Raw genomic sequence first — 22,043 nt, 5'->3', positions numbered from 1 at the left:
ATTGGAATAGAAATTTAAAACAAAAATAATCCTCAGGCAGTCAACCTAAAATCCCACTTTGGCTATCTGTTTTTATCTAACTTCATTCATCAATCACAGCAGCTACTAAGCTGAAGTTATACTGGGGAATGTAGGTTACGTATTATGTAGCACTGTAATTAAGTGCCCCCAAAAAACCTGTATATAGAACTGAATCCAAAAACCATAATACCGTGTTAAACTCAAGTATCCAACTCTGCTACCTGACAGGACCTCATTTGTGAAAAGCATACTTTTGCCTTCCTTTACAAGTTTTAGTTTTTCTTCCTACATGCTGAAAAAAATTGCTTATTTATTCACCATTACATTTGAAAAACTAGAGATTTCTTCTCTTTGTTTTATAAGTCATTTAGGCATAAAGGTAGAGTTGCTGTTGCAAAGAGTAAGGAGGAAAGTCATGAAAGTATTAAGAAAGTTGGTTTTGGGGTGAGGAGTATCACATACATTTTGTTGTTGTTTTCTCAATCTCTCATTTTATTTCTTTTTTCATACATTATTGTACTGCTTAAGACTTCCACATAATTTTTTTTTTTCAGGTACTGGGGATTGAACTCAGGACCTTGCATTTGCAAGGCAGGTGCAGGGCCACTGAGCTAAATCCCAGGTCCTCACATACACTTCTTCATGGTCTGATAAGGGAAGTGGATTCTGCTATGGCAATTTCAGACTATTTGATTTTAACTCATTTCTAAATACTGATCCTGCCATAATTAATAGTTTGATTGCTAGGCATGGTGGCGCTCACCTATAATCCCAGCACTGAGGAGGCTGAGGCAGGAGGATTCCCTTGAGTTCAAGGTCAGCCTGAACTGCATATGGAGACCCTATCTCAAAAAAAAAAAAAATTAATAGTTTGACTGGTCATCTGACTAATTCTAAGTGAAATTCTAAAGAAAAAAGTATTGAATGACAAAGCAATGGCAAGATTAAGACCATGAATATAAAGCATATTTTTTCATGCAAATGAGAGTGAACTGTAAAAGTAGGTTTGTCTGGGCCTCTTATTTATAACACTGGTGGGGCCAGGGATTTAACTCAGTGGTTTCACCATCTGCTGTGCAAGCACAAGGACCCAAGTTCAATCCCCGGTACCAAAAAAATTAAAAAAATAAAAATAACACTGGTCCCTAGGGAAAAGCTAAACTCCCTTAAAAATGGATGTCATTTAGCCAGTGTGGAAGCTTGGGGAGCTATTTCTTAAAGGGTAGAAACTGTGTTTCCCAAGTCCCTCTTATATGAAGTTATTTTTACAAATTTATAATCTCACTAGTTTCATGATTCAGTATGTCAGTCTGTAATAGCTCAGAAAGTGTTTAGTTCCTAGGAAATGGAAAATTCCAGTTGAATTCTAAAATGTTTTTGACTAAGTTATACATAACATTTATTCTATTCTAATGGCTCAAAAGGCATTGCTCCTGCTATAATAATAAACGAATATTATCTTATAATGGATTAACATTGAGGCCATACTCTTAAGTGAAATAAATAGGATACACGTGGGTAAATACCAAACAGTTTCTCTAGCATGACAAACTGAAAGTGTAAATAAGGATCAAAATATATAACAGATAATGTAAGATAGGAAGAAAAGGTCCAAAGGGGAAGGGGAAGTCGGAGGGGCAGGGGAAAGTGAAGGTAAAGGAACAAACGAATATTATGAATGCTGATTTATGGCATTTTAAGACCTACAGCTGGAAAAAGACCACTTAACTATCTAATTGGGAAAGCCACAAATGATATGGCATACCTTTATTAATGGCCTGGTTAATAACACCACTCATGTAGATATTTCCTGTTAGTAGAAAAAAAGTAGTACAAACCTGGATCTCTCAATACTCATTCAATACTTATTCCAGAAAGTTTGAGAAAATACTGAAATTGGAAAAGTTCTAAGCATTTAAAAAAATGTTATGGGGGGGGGCAGGGATTTAGCTCAGTGGTGCCGCCACCTGCCTTGCAAGCGCAAGGTCCTGAGTTCAATCCCCGGTACCCCGGTACCCCAAAAAAAAATGTTATTGGTATACTTTTGTGATACATGATAAATATATTCATCATGGTTAAGCATTTTATAGAAATTAGAAGTTTTAGCTGAGTGGTGGTACACGCCTGTAGTCCCAGCTACTCAGGAGGCTGAGGTGGGAGGATTGCTTGAGGCCCAGGGATTTCATGGCAGCTTGGGCAACATATTGAGACCCCATTAAAAAAAACTGTACAGGTTATTTATTTGAATTGATTATAATTCTTCAAAAATATTACTTCAGTGAATCTTTAAACATACAAACCAATCCAAACCTCACAAATGTCAGGCCTAACAATGTCAATCTAATTTTAATGTAGTCATACTAGGGCAAATCTGTTTATGTTAGAGGAAGGAGAGCAGGCTCACAAAGTACTAAGCAGGCAGGTAACCCAAAAGAGTGAAGCGGGCTTCACAAGCCAAGGAGTACTGTGACTGTCCGCTGCCACTCAGCTCTACCCAACTGTCACCTTGAGGCAAAAAAAAAAAGCAATAATAAAACCATTCTACTGATTGATTTGTATATGGGCTGCCTTGTACATCTACTGTACACCTTTACAGCAATGGACAGAATGGCCAAGAACTGCTCTGAGTCAGAAGTACTGAGATTTAAACAGCTTGATTCTAATATTCTTCATGAATTTGCCCAAATTACATAATCTGAGTCTCAGTTTCTTCATCTGTACCTCAGTGAGTTTTTAAGTGAAGAAAGTTTAACACACATAATATTTTAAAATCTTGTATTAGATATAGAGAGGTAAAGATATAAAAGGAAACAGAAATGGGACAGTAATTCAAACCTCCGTCTAGCTGTGTGGGCTTCCCAGTTTTGGTCAAACTTATAATGCCTAGTCCCACCTTCCTCTCCGCCCCAGGCTATTTTTTTCACCAACAAAGTCTCTTCTTCAAGTTTTTTCTCAGCCTAACCCACACCTCCCGTTTCCTTTGAGCACTTTCAAGATTGGCATTGAGACAGGGCCTACGTTACTACTGATCTCTAGGACAAATTCATGAAAACTCCTTTCCTCTGAATGTAGTAGTTTTCTTCCTAAGTCTTTGAACACTGTGTGCACTTTGTGAATCCTTTATGACAATCTAAAAAATCTACCTATATTTTCATTGAACACTTTTATCTATCCTTCACTCTCTAGTAATGTTTAAGTAATGATAATGGATCAAGTTAACCAAAATGTCAATACATATTAACTAAAAGTTCGTTTCTAAGCGAAAAGATTTGAAAACAACCTCAGAATATCCACTCCAATGCTCTGCTTCTTTAGAAGGGAGTTAAGAATAACCTAATTTAGCTGGGTGTGGTGGCACACACCTATAATCTGTGTGGTTGAGGCAGGAAGATTTCAAATTGGAGGCCAGAGTAGGCAATTTAACAAGACCCTTTCTCAAAGTTTAAAAACATAAATAAGGGGATGTAGCTCAGTGTGAAAGCCCTAGGTTTAACTCCCAGTATCCTCCGCAGAGAACAAAGTAATTTACGTGCGGTAAACTTTCAGTTTACATGTTAAACTACAGTCATTATACTGACAGTAGTATATAGGTACACCAAAAGGAACAAACTGCTTTCCTTAAAAATGTATACCTAAAAAAAAATGTATGCCTGACTTTCCCAAAAAGAGAATTATATTGATTTCAGCTCATGTGGACAAATAATATTCTCCATTTGTTTTCTTGATAACAATCTGGTACCTTGATTCCTTGAAACCTCTGAGAATCAACAGAAATGTTAGGGTACCTCTCTCCAGGAAAATGCACAGAGTCTCATATATTTTTTTATCCAATTTCATGGCATTCAGAATACTACAGGATCTTCAGGGGAGTACCCACCCCAGGTTAAGATTTCTAGAGCCGAATATGAGGTTTGTAGCTGTACTTAAAGTCTTTTGATCTTAAAAAAAAAAAAAAAAAAAAAAGTCTTCCTTAATGAGACTTTAGCGCTGAGATTAACTAGGAAAGCAGCTTCCCTCCGTAACTGTCACTACTTCCTAGCAGCCCTCCTGACAGCCAGGAGAAAATCGAGAATTTCTTACCTCCGAGAAATTAACAGCCAAGGGAATGATTCCAGCCACGTAACATCCCACTAACATAGCCAGAGAGAGTAGACTAATGGAGATGAAATCATCCATTCTGCCCTCCTTTATTCACCCACCAACACCAGACTTCAAAATTCCAGCCGCTTCAAAAGGTGTTTAGTCTCTTTAAACGTGCAGTGTGGTTCCAAGAAAACAAATGGACTTTTCCGTTCTTTAGGCCTTCTCACCAGATGTGTTCACGAGGCACTTTTCTGTAAGTGGAAACGATCACTTTTTGCTGATACTAGCACCAGAGAAAACTTTGAGCACTCTTAGATCCCAGCCCCTGGGTTCGTAGATGCCAGTCACTGGATTTTCGTGGGTTAACAGAGATGGGGAAATTGTGAGAAAGAGCAATTTCTTCAATCTTCGGAATGAGGGTGATACAACGGCCCACTCCCCCGCTACACACACGTCTCGTATAGTAGGAAAAGGAGAAAAACCCAAGTGAACCTCTCTGTGTAGTCTCGGCGCCTGTTTTTCTCGGATGGCCCTGCAGCCGATCCACTCCCCAGGACTGGGACCAGCCCACCAGTCCCAGCACACTCCCCCCCGACTCTAGACCGGGGAAAGGAGTCTTGCAGGTCTGTAACGATGGGCCGTAGGGATTCACCAGCTAAGCTGACATAAAGATGTCTCTCCCCTATACCCGATACTGCCCGTGGTATTCCACTTCGCCGGGCCTCGACCCGGAGTCGGCAATACTACAGCTGCCATGGCCGCCAAGTGGCACCGCTTCATTACACTCACTTCCGGATTGTCTCAACGCCCCCTCCTTAGAAAGTCACTTCCGGGTTACAACCGACTTGTGGCCCGGGAAACTTATATTGCCGCCATTTTTGAACAGGGCTAATGAAAGATGTTTGGGGGCCATTCTCTAAACTGATGATCACTTTAGCGTGTGCCTAAGCACTACAATACAGAAGACAGTCTTGAAAGAAACAATTTTTTTCTAAAGCGCCAAAGCTTTCCCTTACTTAAGTGATCGCCCTTACCCAAGATGGCTGAAACTGAGCCAGCATCTTCTCTAGCTGCCGGAAGTGTGCTCACCTCTATGGTCTTCTGGACGACTTCCGGTAGCTTCTCTTGAGGAGATTGGCTGTGGCGGCGTTGCGGCTGAACTCGTGTGTGGCTCGTGGAGTCGGCGGTGGCTGCAAGAAAAAGAGTTTGGCGCGATGGTGAGAAAGGCCTCAGTGGCTACCGGAGCCCCTAACCTGCAGGGTGACCCTTTGCTTGTACATCTTCTATTCCCGCCCTTGCTATCCAGCGCGAGCTTGCTGCTCCCCGCTCCTCCCGCGCGCGGGCCGACCCTTCCTTCCCGCCGCCGAGACGTAGGCCTAGCTGTAGGCCCCGGACCCACATCCGCCTGCTGGCTGGGTCAAGGCGTGCCACGACCTGAGGATACTTTCTCCTCGTCGCTGCTCGGGCGAGGGTGTCTGGGACGGTGCTCTCTCCCTCGAAATGCTCTAGCCTGGTGTAGGAACAATGGCCGGGGGATAGCTGACAAACATTGTCCCGAAACGTTCGGCAGCTTATTGTACCTCTAGTGTGGACCAGGCGGGTCGTATTGGTTTTGTAGTATTTCCTCACCCGGAAAAAGTATTTTCTCTTTCTAAAGCCCCTCGGTGCCTTTATCTGGCGTTTCTACCACCCCCCAGCCCTGTTCTTAACTTTACATTCTCATGGGGCTAGAGTCGCCACCGATAGGCCCAGCTGGGAGTCCGGGCTCTCCAGAATCCGGCCGGGCTGGTAGGGGAGTGGGTAGGTGCTTTTTGGCGTCCTCCTGTGTGTAAATCAACAAAAAAGAGGCGCTCGCGGGGATGAGGAGCCGGTTATCCCGTGCAGTTACTGTTAGAGGGGAACTTTTTTCAGGTTGTACTTTTCTCAGTTGAGATGTGTCGGTGTTTGACCCAACGTAATCTCCGAAGGAGGACCGCGAATTGACGACTGGGTTTCAGTTCCTGTTATGCCATACATACCCAGCAGTGTGACCTTGGCCAAGTCACTCTACTCTTGAGTTGCCTTCTTTTTCTGCCTTTGTTTTGGTATTGTGTTAAAATGTTTAGATTCAAATATGAGAAAGTTGGGCCGGGGATTTAGCTCAGTGGTTTCGTCGCCTGCTGCGCAAGCTCAAGGACCCGAGTTCGATCCCCAGTACCAAAAAAAAAAAAAGAGAGAAAGTGATAGCAGCTAATATCAGCAGTCCATCCTCATTGGACAAGAGTGATAGCTTTAATTTTTTTTTTTTTAATTTTTGGTAGTTCAAGGGAAACATTTGAAACTAATGAGCAAATATTTCTGTAATAGTAGGATGACTGTTCTTAGCGTTCGTTTTTATGGGACCTTAGAAAAAAATTATTCTTCAAAAAGAATCACTGTTTGATCAACAGAACGAATAAGGCTTTTATTAAGGAAATCTTGTATAACTTTTTACAGTCTTTTTAGCCCATTGTGGTAAATAGAAAAAAATACATACGTGTATATATTTGGCACTGGTCATTCCCCTGAGAAAGAACTGTAAGAAAGGGAAGGACCGAATTTGTTTAGGAGGAAATAATTGATAAGACAAATATTTTTGAGTTTTTAATAAGACCCAAGGATTCTGAGAATAAGCTGCAAAGATTAAAGTGACCAAATCTTGAAGTCTCTAAAATATTTTTAACAGAAATGCACTGCCACTTGAAAGTGATAAGCGTTTTGACTCATTTTGCAAATTTAGTCACATTCCATTATAGTATTTTTTAATCCTGGTCTGTGGGCAGTGAATATCAAAATTATTAACGTTTCCCACAGATTTCTTTAAAGACTATATAAAAATCAGTATTCTGTATAACTATTTCCATATGTTTGACTTTTCAAATAAATTACTCCTTTTGTTTGTATTAGAATAAGAACAAAATGAGTATGATAGCAACTACTACAATTAGTATACAGGGCAAGCTCTGTTGCAAGAATGCCTGTGTGGTTTCTGTAAGATTTTCTTTTCTTTTTTGGGGCGGGGGTTACCGGAGATCGAACTCGGAACCTTGCACTTGCAAGGCAGGTGCCAGAACCACTGAGCTAAATCCCCGGCTGTAAGATTTTCTTTTTAACAAATGACATGTTGAAACTGCCTTTTTTTAAATAGCTGACTTATTAAAATTGTATAATATATAGCAAATCTAATAAAATGCTTCCCCCAGGGACATTTAACAGTATCTGATTTTTAGTTGTCACAAGTTTGAGGAAGATGTTAGTGGTACTATCTAGTGAGTAGAGGCAAGGTATGCTGTTAAAACATTCTGAAACCACAGGACCATCTCAAAGGAATCATCCAGCCCGAAATGTAATAATGTCAAAGTTGAGAAACCTGGAAATTGACCCTCCAACAAAAAAATTCACCCCAGAGAGTATGAAATGAAATAAGTCATTTTGGTACAAGAGCTCCCCCCCCCCTTTTTTTTTTGGTACCAGGGATGGAACTCAGGACCTTGCGCTTGCAAGGCAGGTGCTGGAAACACTGAGCTAAATCCCCAGCCCTAAGAGCCCTTTAAGTTATCTAATAGGTGGATAGCTTAATGGATTTGGGGGGGTAATATTTACTATATATATCAATTTTATATTGCCAATTTACCTTAGACCTTGATGTTAGAATCTAACCCCTGAGTAAAATGTGATTCCACTGTTGTTAGGAAAAAAAATAGATTTTTACAAAGTGTTTGCAATGAATGTTTCCCTTTTTATCTCCTTTCATGAGTCAGTATCTTAATTTTTATTAGGCGATTCATAAGGTTCATAAGAGTTCATTAGAGATAGTGACCCATGGAGACAGAAAACTGTAGCAGGTTTATAATTTGGTTAGGAAGAAAAGATGCAGAAGAAAAGCCAGTAGAAGGTCACTTTTGCTGAGTACTTATAGTTAGTAAGTATACTTGGAATTTGAGAACGCAATCACTAAAGACCCAGAGACTAGGGAAAACTGTCTAAGGGACTTGTAAATCATAAGTGCTAGTAGTTGAACAAAGTCATAGGATGAGCAGCCTAATTATGTTTTAATAACTAACAATCATTCAATCATTATTGTGTCACAGATTTGGATTTTATATCATACTGTGAATTTCTCAACTGTAAATTAGAAACTTCACATTGAAATCACTTTTTCCCCTTACAGTCTCACACTATTTTGCTGGTGCAACCTACCAAGAGGCCAGAAGGCAGAACTTACGCCGACTATGAGTCTGTTAATGAATGCATGGAAGGTAAGTAAGTTTCACATCAGTCCAGTTGTAAAGATCTTTGAGTTTTTTCCCCTGATATTCACTGTTAAAATGTGTTATGCCTATACATGTAAAGTATGTCACCCAGGTACCCAAGAGGCTATGTTAGAAGTAGCACAAGTTTGAGGCCAGCCTGGGCAGCTTAGCAGACCCTATCTCAAAAAATAGAAAGGTCTGGGAATATAGCTCAGGAGTAGAATGCCTTTGGGGTCATACTCAGTACCCCACACACACCAAAAAAATATGTATATATCTATCCTCTTAGGAACTATATTTGGGGGGTTTTTTCCTTTAGATTTCTTTTTCTTTCTTTCTTTTTTTTTTTTTTTGTACCAGAGATCGAACTCAGGACCTCGCACTTGCGAGGCAGGCAACAGAACCACTGAGCTAAATCCCCGGCCCTCCTCTAGATTTCTTAAATTGTTAATTTCAGCAGGGAAACTAGGTATTTAAAATAGGCCATATTTGTTGAATATTTCATATATTATGCCATCTTTTCCTGCTGCAAATATTATTTTACTATTTTGGTGTTTACATTCTTTTTTTTTTGGTACAGAGGTGGAACTCGGGTCCTTGCGCTTGCATAGCAGGCGGCGAAACCACTGAGCTAAATCCCTGGCCCTTATTTTACTATTTTAAATCAAGCTCATGCATATATTCAGTGACTTTCCAAAGCTCCTCATTCTGTTATTTCTTTTATTATGCTGTGCTTCATTATGTAAATATTTTACAGAACTCCTTGTATATTTCTGGTTAAACTCTAACACTAGAATTGTTAAGGCAGCCTCTGGGATGCCTTCAACACCTGATAGTTCTTCTGTTAAACAAATAAATGTTAAAAGCAATTAAGATTTGGTTACAATGCCTCAGAATTCTGTTAGAGAATAAAAATCAGCTCAGAAGGGCCCGGGGATTTTAGCTCAGTGGTTCCGCTGCCTGCCTCGCAAACACAAAGTCCCAAGTTCTATCCCTGGTACCAAAAAAAATAATCAGCCCAGGAAAATGCTAATGAAACAACACATCAACATAATTTATTGTGTATTTGATGAACGGGGATACCACCATGAAGAGAATTATCGTTTCTTTACTCAGGAAGCCATTAGAGCACATAAATTGGATTTTCACCATTCAGTTTTATCCTTATGTTTAATCTTTATATTGAGTTAACCAGTTGTGCATGCCCCACATATTTTCTAGCAAATTGTTCATTCTTCTTAATTTTTTGTGATAGGGTTTTGTTATATAATGAACTCACAGTGATCCTCCTACCTCAGCCTCCTGAGATTACAGGCTCGTACCACCACACCCAGCCTTTCATCACTTCTTCCACTTTGTTTTTGCTGCCGAACATGTCCTTAACACTTGTGATTATTCAAAACTAACTGGCTTAGATTTATAATATGTCCAAGTAAAACCAATCATAAGTACACCTGTGGAAAAAAAAAACTATTTGTAACCAGTTACCTTCTAGGTAGATGGTGTCATCCTATCCAGACTGCCATCAAATCCTGCTCTCGTTTTCTGCTTTGATTTCAGAGAAGAGCAAGGAACTTTTTCATGATCTTTTTTCAAGTCCATTTCTCTGGTGACATCTTTGTTTGCCCTTAAGGTAAACAATATTTGCTACCTTAGTATAATGTTTCCTATCTAAGTTGTCATGCTTCTGAGATACCCTTTAGTAATGTTGTAGATTTTATAAAGTCTTTTTAAAAATTTCATATGCTTTAATTATGTTCTTTAATTAATATGCTTTTAGGTAATAGAAAAATTAAACAGGAGGTACAGAGAGTTCTCTTATTATTAAAGTCCAGTTTACATTAGGGTTCGTTCTTTTTTTTTTTTTTTTGGTACCAGGGATCAAACTCAGGACCTTGCACTTGTGAGGCAGGTGGCGGAACCACTGAGCTAAATCCCCGGCCCCTAGGGTTCGTTCTTTCGTGTTGTATAGTTCTGTGGATTTTGCCGGGTCCACCAGTATAGTATCATACAGAATAGTTTCACTGTCCTACAAATGCCATGTCCTACCTTTTTGTCCCTCCCTGTCTCACCCCCCCAACTCCTGAGGGCCACCAATCTCTTTACTGTCTTGATAGTTCTTCCTTTTCCAGATTGTCATATATGGTTGTTCCTCAGTGTCTTTGGGGGCCTTGTTCCAAGAGCCCCTTGCAGATACCAAAATATGCAAATACTCAAATCTGTTACATAAAATGCTGTATTTACATATAATCTACACTTTCTGTGCACTTTAAATCATCTCTAGATTACTTATAATACCCAGTACAGTTTAAATGGCAATATAAATAGTTGTAATACTTTATTGTTTAGGAAATAATGACAAGAAAAAAGTGTGTTTAGTACAGATGCAGTTTTTTTCTCACATGGTATCCAGTTAGTTGAATCCATGGATGCTAAACCCATGTAAATGAAGGGCTGCCTGTACTTGTTTGAATTATTAACACCTATATCTCACTCTATGTCTGTCTCTCTCTGTCCCCCTACCCCTCTCGGTACTAGGGATTAAACCCAGGGCCTTTTGCATGCTAGGGAAGCACTCTACTACTGAGCTACAGCCTCACCCCATTTCATTTTGAGACAGATTCACAAGTTGCCTAGGCTGTCTTCAAACTTGTCGTCCTTCCCTAGTCTCTCGACTAGCAGAGATCATTAGGCACATGTCACCTCGCCTGGCCTATAGCCTTTTCATACTGGTTTCTTTCATGCAACAATAGGCATTTAAGTTTGTTCCATATGTTTTCATGACTTCATAATTCTTTTCTCTTTTTTTAGACTAGAAGTGGTGATTTATTTTCTATATAAAAAGTTAATATCTGGGGGATGTGGCTCAGTAGTAGAGCACTTGCCTAGTTTGCACTTGGCCTAGACTGCATTCAATTCCCAGTACCAGGAAAAAGAAAACAAATTTTAAAATGAGGGTCTAGGGGTATAGCTCAGTGGTAGAGAGCTTGCCTAGCATGTTTGATTCCCTAGCACCTCAAAAAAAAAAGTTAAGAAATGTTGAAGTGTAATTATTGAATCAGTACCCACATGGAATTTCTCTTTCTTTTCCTCTCCCAGTAGTTTCCTTTATTAATGTATCTTGCGTTAATGTGACACATTTGTCGCAGCTGATAAACCAACACTGATACATTATTAACTAAACCTCATAATTTACATTAATGTTCACACTTTACTTTGAACATTTTAAGGGTTTTGACATATGTATAAAGACATGTTTCTACCATGACTGTATCATGGTAGAAACATGATATATATATAATGTATCATTCTGTATCAGAGAATAATTATTCTGTGATAATTATTAATTATTATTCTGTAATAAATCCTATATTCCACCTGTATTGCCCTCCCCATCCCTAAGTCCCTGACAACCACTGATTTTTTTTTTATGGTCTCCAGCTTTACTATTTCTAGAATGTCGTGTTGGAATTAAGCATTAGCATTTTCAGATTGACTTCTTTCACCTAGTAGTATCCTTTTAACATTCCAGGGCTGGGGATTTAGCTCATCGGCACAGCACCTGCCTGGCAAGCATGAGGTCCTGAGTTTGATCCCCAGTACCAAAAAAAAAAAAAAAGATTTTTCATTGTTTTTTCATGGCTTTATAGCTCATTTCTTTTCATTACTGAATAATATTCCATTGTATGAATGTAGCAGAGTTTAATTATCTATTTACCTATTGAAGGACATCTTGGTTGCTTCCATTTTTTGGCAATTACTAATAAAGCTACTGTAAACATTTGTATGTAGGAATTTGGGGGATTTGTGTTTTCAACTAATTTGGGCAAATAGTACATGGGAGCTCTTTTTGCTCCATGTCTTTGCAAACATTTGGTATTGTCATGGTTTTAGATTTGAACCATTCTAATAACTGTGTGTGGTTGTTATCTCATTGTTTTAATTCCTGGTACAATTCCTCAGTTACATAAAATGTTTGAGTATTTTTTTCATAGGCTTATTTGCCGTCTGTACATCTATAGAAAGGTGTCTATTTAGATCTTCTGTACATTCTTTTTGTTTTGCTTTCGTTATTGTTGAGTTACAGTGCTTCATATGTTACAGATACTAGTCCTTTAACACATACTTTACTCCCAGTTTGATGTTTGTTTTTTTCAGTTTCTTGATAGCATTCTTGGAAACAAGTTTTATTTTCATGAGTACAACTTGTGTTATTTTTTCTTTTGTTTCTCATGCATTGGTGTTATCTAGGAACCCATTGTCTTATCTAATATCACAAAGGTTGATACCTGTTGTTTTCCAAGAACTTTATAGTTTGGGCAATTACTTACAGCTGTCTGATCTGTTTTGAGTATTTATTAATGGTGTGAAGAAATGTGAGGGTTTATGTAGACTCATTTGTATTCCATTGGTCTATGTGCCTATCCTTAGGTCAGTATCATCCTTGATTGCAGTAGGTTCATAATAAGTTTTAAAATCAGAGATATGAATCTCCCAACTTCATTCTTTTTCAAGACTATTTTAGCTAACCTGGGTCTCTGGCATTTCCATGTCAAATTTAGGATTAGCTTTGTCAGTGTCTGCAAAAGTAGCTCAGAGTTTCATAGGGTTTGCATTGAATGTATAGATAATTTGAGGGAGTATTACAGTCTTAATATTTTCCAACTCATGAACACGGGATGCTTTTCCATTTGTGTAGATCTTTATTTTCAGTTTCGTTTTATAGCTTTCAGTGTATGTCTTGTGCCTTTGCAAATTTATTACCAAGAACTGTATTCTTTTTTGTTTGTTTTTGGTACCAGGGATCAAACTCAGGACCTTGTGCTTACAAGGCAGGCACAGTGCCACTGACAAGAACTTTATTCTCTTTTTTTGGTACCAGGGATCAAACTTGGGACCTTCCACTTGCCAGGCAGGCGCCAGAACCACTGAGCAAAATCCCTGGCCCTATTCTTTTTAATGCTGTTATAAATGGAGTTTCTTAATTTCATTTTCAGATTGTTCATTGTTACAGTGTAGGTTTACAATTGATTTTCACATATTGATCTTATATCCTGCAACAAACAGATATTCCTCGTTTAATGACCTACCTGTTTAATGACTGGTTGGACATACGACCCATCTCCCCCCACTTTTTTGAACAGTATATCTTGTTTATACAATACTGTAATTTTTGCTGGTTGTAATATATAGTACAGTACTGTAGTTTTATGTTCTGTTATACATTACAGTACTGCATGTAAGAGTTACACAGGTAAAAGCAAAGTCATCGAATTGGAGTTTCCTTTGACCATTTCTTTGCTCTGAATATTGTAACGTATCTACTGTATATATACAAGTCTTCATTTAGTGACCAAGTCCACTAGGAAACAAGATCTTATTCAATTGTTAAAGGAGGAGAGTTTGGGGGAGTGTTTGTTTCCTTGAAATTTTCTGTCTGCAAGGTTATATAATTTGCAAATATAGATAATGATGCTTTTTCCTTTCTGAAACAAATGCCTATTAGCTCTTTTGCTTGTCTAATCAACCTGGCTAGAACCTGTAATGAAATGTTGACTAGAAGCAGCAAGAGTGGATAGTCCAATCTTCTAATCTTAGCAGAAAAGCATCCAGTCTTTCACCATTAAATATGATGGTAGCTGTGGATTATTGCCTGTTTAGGATGAGCGCTGATCCATTTTCCTGGTTTTTATTTCCTTTCCATTTAGTGACGTATGAGTAATACTATGTGATCATAATGTAATGTACCCATAGCAATCAAAAATCCTAAGACAGTTGCTTAATAGTTCTGTGGTTGAATATTGCTTTTCATTAGGAAATTTGGGAAGTTAAGGTACAATAAAGGCCTGTGGGTTACTGTATAAAATGTGTTTTTCAAGACAAGTCTTGCTAAGTTACTAGGCTGGGCTTGAACTTGCCATCCTCCTACCTCAAACCTGAGAGTGCTGGGATTACAGGCATGCACCGCCACACTCAGTTCCCCACATGATTAACATTTATGTTGCTTTGTCCATTTCATCATACTAGTCTTAAAAGTATTCCATGGTAGTTGAATGTGATAGTACACAATTTCAGCACTCTAGGAAGGTGAAGCAAGAGGATAGCAAGTTCAAGCCCAGACTGGACAGCTTAGCGATTTATTAAGACACTGACTCAGAGTAAAAAATAAGGGCTGAAGATGTAGCTTGGCATGAAGGCCCTGTGTTCAATCACCAGTACTGGGAAAAAAAAAAAGTTAGTAGTCGGAATGGAATGAAAAGGTGTGTTTCCCTTTTTTGAGAATGAAAGAGGATTGTTTCACTGAGTAAAAATTAAATGGACAATATGTTCTGTAGAAATTAACATTTCTAATGGGATTTTACTCATTTTATTGTATTAGAATATTAATAAGCTTATTACATGTGTTAACGCTTCATATGCAGTTACTCATAATCCTCACAACCCTATGAAGAACTGTTATCTCTGTTTGAAGGGTAAAGGTTCATGGAGCTGAAGTCATTTGCCCAATACTTCATGATTAGTAAAGGCATAGTTGGAATTTAGGTCTCTCTGAATCTAAAGCTCAGGATCTGGGTACCAAATTAGAATAAGCTCTAACCTCATTTCTAGTTTTTTTCCCCCGTTACACCAGAATTGAAGGCAAAATAGTGAAGTTCTATCATTTCTCATCCATCATTCCAAAGTTTGATGTCTCCTATATATACCCTGTAGCCTTAGGGATATTTATTGAACTTGATATTAAGAACCACATGCTACTGGTTTTGTTTGTTCTTTGTGTTAACTGGGATTGAACCCAGGACTTCATGCCTTCTAGTCAAGTGCACTAAAGTCCCTTTAGCTCCATTGAAGTAGTCATTTTATTAAGGCACAAAATAGTAACATTCTAATGATTTTATAAAATTTTTTAAACTGCTAGTGGCAATAATTAAAGCTTTTTCTGCCCAACTTTAGTAAAATGAATGTCAACATGTAACATTACTCCTGTGTAGTAGTTTTATCGTTGTTGTTGGTACCGGTTATCAAACTCAGGACCTTGCGCTTGCGAGGCAGGCAGTGGCACCACTGAGCTAATAAATAAATCCCTGGCTTCCTTTGTAGTAGTTTATGCAGTTGTAAATTCTTGGGTTTTCTTCCCTCTCTTAGGCGTTTGTAAAATGTATGAAGAACATCTGAAGAGAATGAACCCCAACAGCCCCTCTATCACATATGATATCAGTCAGTTGTTTGATTTTATTGATGATCTGGCAGACCTCAGTTGCCTTGTGTAAGTATTAGCCACCATATCTCTTAACTTGTATTTTTCTATCATTTATTTGAGATGACTTATGGTATTAGGGGTTAACTATCTGACACTTATCTTTGCTTTTTGTATACTATATGAAATATTTCACTTACATATTGTTAAGTTGGCAACATAATGCCAGGGGCACAAGAATATCTTAAGAAACTTTACTGGTTGATACAGGGAATAGGAATAGAGAAGTTCCATATCCTGATTCTTTGTTCCTTAAACCTAATGATCCTTTTCATAGTTCTCCCCACCCCCTTATAGCCTTTGTCCTAAATGGTTTTGGGCTAAAACTAGTATTCTCTTTTCAGGGCATTTTGGAAAGCTTAAAGTATAAGTAGAATTGAAATTAATTACAATCCTGGCCTATGTAAACATGTATATTTTGGTTTATTAAGATGAGTTTTCTTTAGACTTGTATGTTATCTATTCTCAGATTTGTCAGATATTTTGAATTTCTAACAATGCTTGTTAACATTCCTTTTGATAATCCACTTACTACCAGTACGACTAAGAAGCAGAATGAGAAAGTGTAAACACAGCTCATTTTACAGAGGAAAATGGGGGCACTTTGGGATGAAATGACAGTCAGGGGCTGCTTGATCACTTATTATAGTACATGTCAGGCACTGTGCCAGAACTTGAGGGAGCAGTGTTGACAACATACAGGTCCTACTCCCAGGCACATCCTGGATTCACACTGCAGCCAGGCCTAGAACCTGGTTGCAGCTTGCTGTCTCCCCAGAGGCTCCTGGGAAAGACAAGCATTTCCTTGGGATTTTTGAGCTTGTTTTTTTGTACGTGATTGTGTTTCAGATGGGTCATTTCATTTTACTTCCTCAAAACATCCAAGTATCCAGTTCTGGTGTTGATAAATTTTTTAGTAAAATTAGTTTATAATGCCTATTGTTGTTCTCCTTATAATCTGACATATATTCTTTCTCATAGATATATATATATATATATATTCATTTAGCAAATAGTTATTGAATGCTTACCGTATATCAAGTACAGTTGTCTCTCAGTATCTGCAGGGGATTGGTTCCAGGGGACCCAACCTGCTGCAGATACCAAAATCTAAGGGTGCTGGAGCTCCTTATATAAAAAGACATAGTATTTGCATATAAACTGCCCACGTCCCTTGTATACTATAAATCATCTCTAGATTACTAAATAATACCTAATACAGTGTAAATGCTACCTAACTAGCTTTTAAAGTGTATTGTTTAGTTAATGATGACAAGAAAAAAGTGTATATGTAGCACCAGACATGGTGGCACACACCTGTAATCCCAGCACTCAAGAGGTTGAGGCAGGAGGAACGCCGGAAGTTCAAGGCCAGCCTGGACTACATAACAAGACCCTGTCTCAAAAAGAAAAAGAGAAGTGTACATGTTCAGTACAAATGCAACACCTTCCAAAAGCCCTACCTGTGAGCACATGAGGCCCTTGGGGGACATCTAGATGTAAGTCATAACGTGTGCATATTTATTACCTAGGATTTAAAAACAGGGAGTATTGTTCTTGTACATTGCCAGTGTCTAGAATAATATCTTACACATAGCACTGAGTAAATACTGTATTTGTTTTATCAATGCATGTCACCCACATAATGATTTAAGGCATAGTTTTTTTTTAAATTGGTAGTTTTCCATTTCCCTTACGTATGTTAATGAGTTATATTCTGAAACAATAGGATGATCTAAACAAAAGTGAAAGAATATATATTACAGGCTAAATTTTATAGTATTTTCTTTTAGAAATCTTAGTTATTTATTTGATGAAACTCTGAGATCTGTATGGTCCAAGGTATATTGGTGTTGGTAAATTTTCACATTTAGAAATTGACTAGATATTCCAAGTGGAACTGAAGATTTTAATAGAGTTCAATACAGACCCTCGCTTCATTCTTTGATTTACTGATTTTAAAAATTAATGGTTGCCTTCGTGATTTTATAAAGCATTACTTACCAAGACATCAGGTATCTATTCCTGATAGTTTGAGCTCTGGTGCTCATTCTCAACACATGGGTAACTTAGCACCAAGGATGGTGTTTTACTCAACCCTGGGAAGCTATAGGTAAGAGTTAACTGGAGTTTATAAATTGAATGTAGTTGGATTTGAATTCTGGCTCTGCCATTTGTTAGCTCTCTTGGCATATTAGCTCAATATTGCTAAACCCCAGTTTGCTCATTTGTAAAATTTAGATAAACCTATTCACAAATTACTTCGAAGGATTGGGGGTCTTGCTTAGCACATCAGTAGCAAATGTAAGTAGGAACTCCATCTTTGATGAAGTTAGGACAGAGTTTTGTTTTTATTACACATACGTTCTTTTAAAATTTGCCACAAAACTGTGGAACTTACAAATTTCAGTTTCTACAAATACGATAAATTGTTCTATTAAACACAAAAGTGTTTTGATTTTTTGGCTATGTAAAAATTATACAAAGTAAAAATAGTTGAAAGAGACATACTATAAGTATGTTACTAATGATAGAACATAACTTTAACTCTGTGCTTTGTTAAATGTAAACCAGAAAGCACATCTAGCATCCTAAGATACTAGACCCTAGTTAATTCTTTCCAGCTAAAGTAGTTAAGGTAGAAGAGATTGATGGTAATCTAGTTTTTAAAGTGTTTGAAAGCTGTAAATTACAGATTAAATTCATGTTTCTGTTTCAAATGTTGAAAATTTTTTGTTCTCTGAAAACTTTGAGAATTGAATTTAGATTTAAGACCATTTTTTCAAGATGACTTTGGTTATGTCACATTTGTTATTTGAATACACCAGAGAAATAAGGTATTTGTTTCCAAGGAAGTCATCCATCTACTGCCGTGGCATTTTTGACATCTTGCTCCTTTTTAATTTTTTGATAGTGTAGCACTGGACTCAGTGGTGTGCAGAGCATGAGGTTCAATCCCTGTCACCACAAGAAGAAAAATTGTTACACTAAAAAACAGTATAGGAAGGAATTAAATAGAAATTCTACTTTATGACATTACTAAACCCAGGGCAAACTGTATTAATTATAAAATTTGGCCATTGAGAATTTTTATGTCATATAGAGTAGGAGTATGAGTTTTATTTTTATCGTTTTTTACCTGTATTTTTTAAAGATGAAAATAATAATATCTTCAATATGAGAGCATTTTCATCCCCAGTTATTGTAATGAGGAGGTGCCTCCTACTCAGGCAGACAGCTTGGTGTCAGTGAAGACCCTGTTGATTTCACTGTTCAGATCCACAAAGTCTGGTGTTTGGGATGGAGGGCATTACTGGGGATTGAACTCAGGGCCTTCACATTGAACTACATCCCCGGCCCTGTTTTATTTTGAGATGAGTTCTCCCTAAGTTGGCCAGGCTAAGTTGAACATGCAGTCCTTCTGCCTCAGCCTCCTGGAGTGCTGGGATTATAAGCATGTGCCTGTTCTTGTGTGAGCCTACATTCGCTGACCATAACAGTGCTGACAAAGGCACCTGTGTCAACAGTTAATGTACTTAACATTTCTCATTTACAGCTTTCCATTAAAAAAGCTTTATTACTGTTTCATTAATTGGAAAATAGCACGCATTTTAATAGATTCTTAAATGTTCCCAAGGCAGAGTATACTTGTTGGAGGATGAAATGTTCTAAATAAGACTATTCCATCCAGGTATGATAGTTCTGAGAAATTCTGTTCCTTCTTTAGTCCTTTGTCAGTGTTAATGTAAATAACTATAATTATTTTACCACACATTGAAGTAGACAGGACTAGCACTTATTTAATAAGAAAGCATGAACAGAGGAATAGTCAAAATTATTTCACTTTTTAAAATACTGCTCATAACAAAAGGGCATTAGCAAAAGTCAAATGTTTATAAAGTAGAAATTTTAATAAAACAGCTTCTGACCTTACCATTCAGAGAAAGAATATGATGTTTATTATATAAAGCAGTCCTACTTGGTAGTTTGTTTGCCTTGCTAAAATTTGGCATATAGGTTTCTAGCTGAGGGACTAAGGGAGAGAACTGACTTTGGGTGTGTTTACTACCTGTTCAGTGTCACTTAGTTCTTAAGTTCCTTTACTTCTTTAAGCCTTGTTTTATTTATGTAAAGGAATGATAATTGTACCTATTCATAGATTTTTAAAAAGGATGAAGTGAATTAACTCACATAAACACTTAAAGCACTACCTACTTCATGAAAGCAACTTTAGTAAATCATCATCTTCATTATCATTTATATAATTTTTTGCTGAGGAGAAAAAATACGACACTTCTGGCCACAGTGAAATAATAATTGATAAGTCAGATATTTTCTTTTTCTAGGCTACCTTTGAGGTGTCTTTTTAGGCAGACTAACTGGGGCCCATGGAGGCAAACTTCAGTCTTCCCACCAGATGGTGCACATAGCTTTGAATCACTGATACAGGCTTTGTATGTGTGCAGTCTCTGGTAGCTTGTCTGCCTTTTTGTACAATAGCTTTGCTTAGGGACTCCAGAATTCAGGGCCTTCCAGATTTCAGTTTTGGGTCAGTGGGAAGGCTTTTCTATTTTTTGAATCCTGTAAAATATTCTTATGATTGACTATTAAGTGTACCATGAGCTGAAAACCTTCAGAATCCCATGTGAGCTTTGGTGCTAATGCTAGTCTTATCACACTCAGTCTTCTTTCTGATAGAAGATGTTTTGGGGTTCACTGTCTTCTGATAATTCTTCATAGGTTTCTAGCATTATTTCAAAAAATAAATCCTAAAATATAGGTTAAAAGTCCATCTCTTAATACTTTACAGGGGGAAATAAACAGCAAGAAATTGTCATTGCAATAGTGTTTTTAGACGTTTCTTAGTTAATTCACAGTAAATTTAACAAGTTAAAGCCAGGCATGTGCACATCTACAATCCTGGCACCTGGGAGGCAAGAGGATCAATTGCCTTGAGATAAGATAGGCCAGCCTACACAACACAGGGAGGCCCTGTCTCAAAAACAAGTTTGTACTAGGGTTTGGTTTTTGGTTTTTAATAACTAACGGAACTATAAAAATAGAAACTACGCGGGAGAAAGAACACATGGTTTCTGATTGAACTCTGGAGAAGTAGATAAGTAACATAACGAGCATTTGAAAGCTCTAGGCCTTGGTTTCTTTTTTTCATTTTAAGATTTTACTAGGTGATTTAAAGTTCATAGTGGTTAAAATTCATCAGCTAGATAAATGGTTTTTCAACTTTTCATTAAATTTATGTAGGGAAGTGTGCACATGAGGGCCATCATTGGGCAGTTATAGATTGGAGTTTTAAACACAACAGTAACTGACCACTACAACTTTGACTTTTCTGTTCTTCAGTTACCGAGCTGATACCCAGACTTACCAGCCTTACAACAAAGACTGGATCAAAGAGAAGATCTACGTGCTTCTTCGTCGGCAGGCCCAACAGGCTGGAAAATAATGGTGTTGGAAGCATTAGGGCCTGGGGGTGGGCTTGGAACACAGGTGTGTACAGCGTGCTGTAGTGGGAGTTTTGTATTATGGTAATCCTGTTTTCCATTTTGTTACACTCTGGCCAGGATTGAATGTATTAGATGAAATGTGAGATGTGAGGATCTTTTCAATCTGAAACCTCCATTGGCCCCTTTTTCTTTTTCTTTCTTTTTTTTTACTTAAACATTTATATGATGATTCGGATGGAAGTTGTTCTTTGTCATTGTTGGTTCCAGTCCTTCAGATTGTTCATATCTGCTTTATAACAGTCACTGTACTAAGCTTTTGAAAATGGGGTGGGGAATGATGACACAGTTTAGTTATGTCCTCAAAAAATAGTCTTAGAAATAAATAAATGTTCTTTAGTTATATTTTCTCACTGACTGATTTTTTTTTTGTCTCTGAATGTTGAATTTTCTTGCAAAACATAATCAGTTTTCAAGCCACTAGGGCAACACTCAAAAGAATGTGAAGAAAGTTTATATATGTGCTAAACACATCTTGCTGTGGCTTATATGAAACTAATAAGCTTTTACCTCGTTTGTCCAGTCATCAGTGAATCCCAGTTGTAGCTCTAAGGTTTAATTTTTTTTTTTTGGTACCAGGGATCGAACTTGGGACCTTGCACTTGCAAGGCAGGCACTGGAACCACTGAGCTAAATCCCCAGCCCTTCTGGGGTTTAATCTTAACGGTGATATAAACATCATACAGATGCTCCTGGATTTACAATGTGGTTGTGTCCTGTAAACCCATCATACATTGAAAATACTAAGTCCAAATGCACTTAATACCCCAAACTTATAGAACCTGCAGAACATTGTAGCTTAGCAACACGGTGGTAGAGTGTGATTGTTGCCTCTCCTGATCCTGTGGCTGATTGCGTGCTGCAGCTTGCTGTCCAGATTCAGTAGAGACT

The 22,043-nt window shown here is 37.8% G+C and overlaps 2 protein-coding genes across 13 annotated transcripts in view; one reads left to right on the top strand and one right to left on the bottom strand.

Moving 5' to 3' along the window:
* The window catches only part of Slc39a9 (solute carrier family 39 member 9), a 70,260-nt gene extending 65,348 nt beyond the window's left edge, over positions 1 to 4,912 (bottom strand). For 5 of the 11 annotated variants that reach the window (XR_002390407.2, XR_002390408.2, XR_002390406.2 and 2 more), the window contains exon 1: positions 4,102 to 4,908. Coding sequence is in view for 6 of the 11 variants with exons in the window: in XM_004837325.4 (XP_004837382.1) it covers positions 4,102 to 4,197 (96 nt within the window). In the remaining 5 variants the exon portion in view is untranslated. Of the gene's footprint in view, positions 1 to 4,101 lie in introns of all 11 variants that reach the window. The other 6 variants (XM_021247262.2, XM_004837321.4, XM_004837322.3 and 3 more) reach the window with 3 other exon arrangements.
* A 217-nt stretch (positions 4,913 to 5,129) lies between these two features.
* Erh (ERH mRNA splicing and mitosis factor) lies at positions 5,130 to 21,497 on the top strand. 2 transcript variants are annotated; one of them, XM_004837328.3, is made up of 4 exons: positions 5,130 to 5,321; positions 8,294 to 8,381; positions 15,519 to 15,639; positions 20,992 to 21,497. In XM_004837328.3, exons 1-4 carry the CDS (start codon positions 5,319 to 5,321, stop codon positions 21,092 to 21,094), a joined length of 315 nt encoding a protein of 104 aa, XP_004837385.1. In that variant the 5' UTR covers positions 5,130 to 5,318; the 3' UTR covers positions 21,095 to 21,497. The 2 variants fall into 2 exon arrangements, with proteins under 2 accessions (XP_004837385.1, XP_087051442.1); XM_087195316.1 differs by having other exon boundaries at positions 5,233 to 5,364.
* The last annotated feature ends 546 nt before the right edge of the window (positions 21,498 to 22,043 follow it).

The sequence above is a fragment of the Heterocephalus glaber genome, unplaced genomic scaffold, assembly GCF_053883595.1.
Source record: "Heterocephalus glaber isolate CG9 unplaced genomic scaffold, H.glaber_assembly_v1.0 deba00001608, whole genome shotgun sequence".
NCBI classification, from domain to species: Eukaryota; Metazoa; Chordata; class Mammalia; order Rodentia; family Bathyergidae; genus Heterocephalus; species Heterocephalus glaber.
This window is presented reverse-complemented; position numbering and strand designations above follow the sequence as displayed.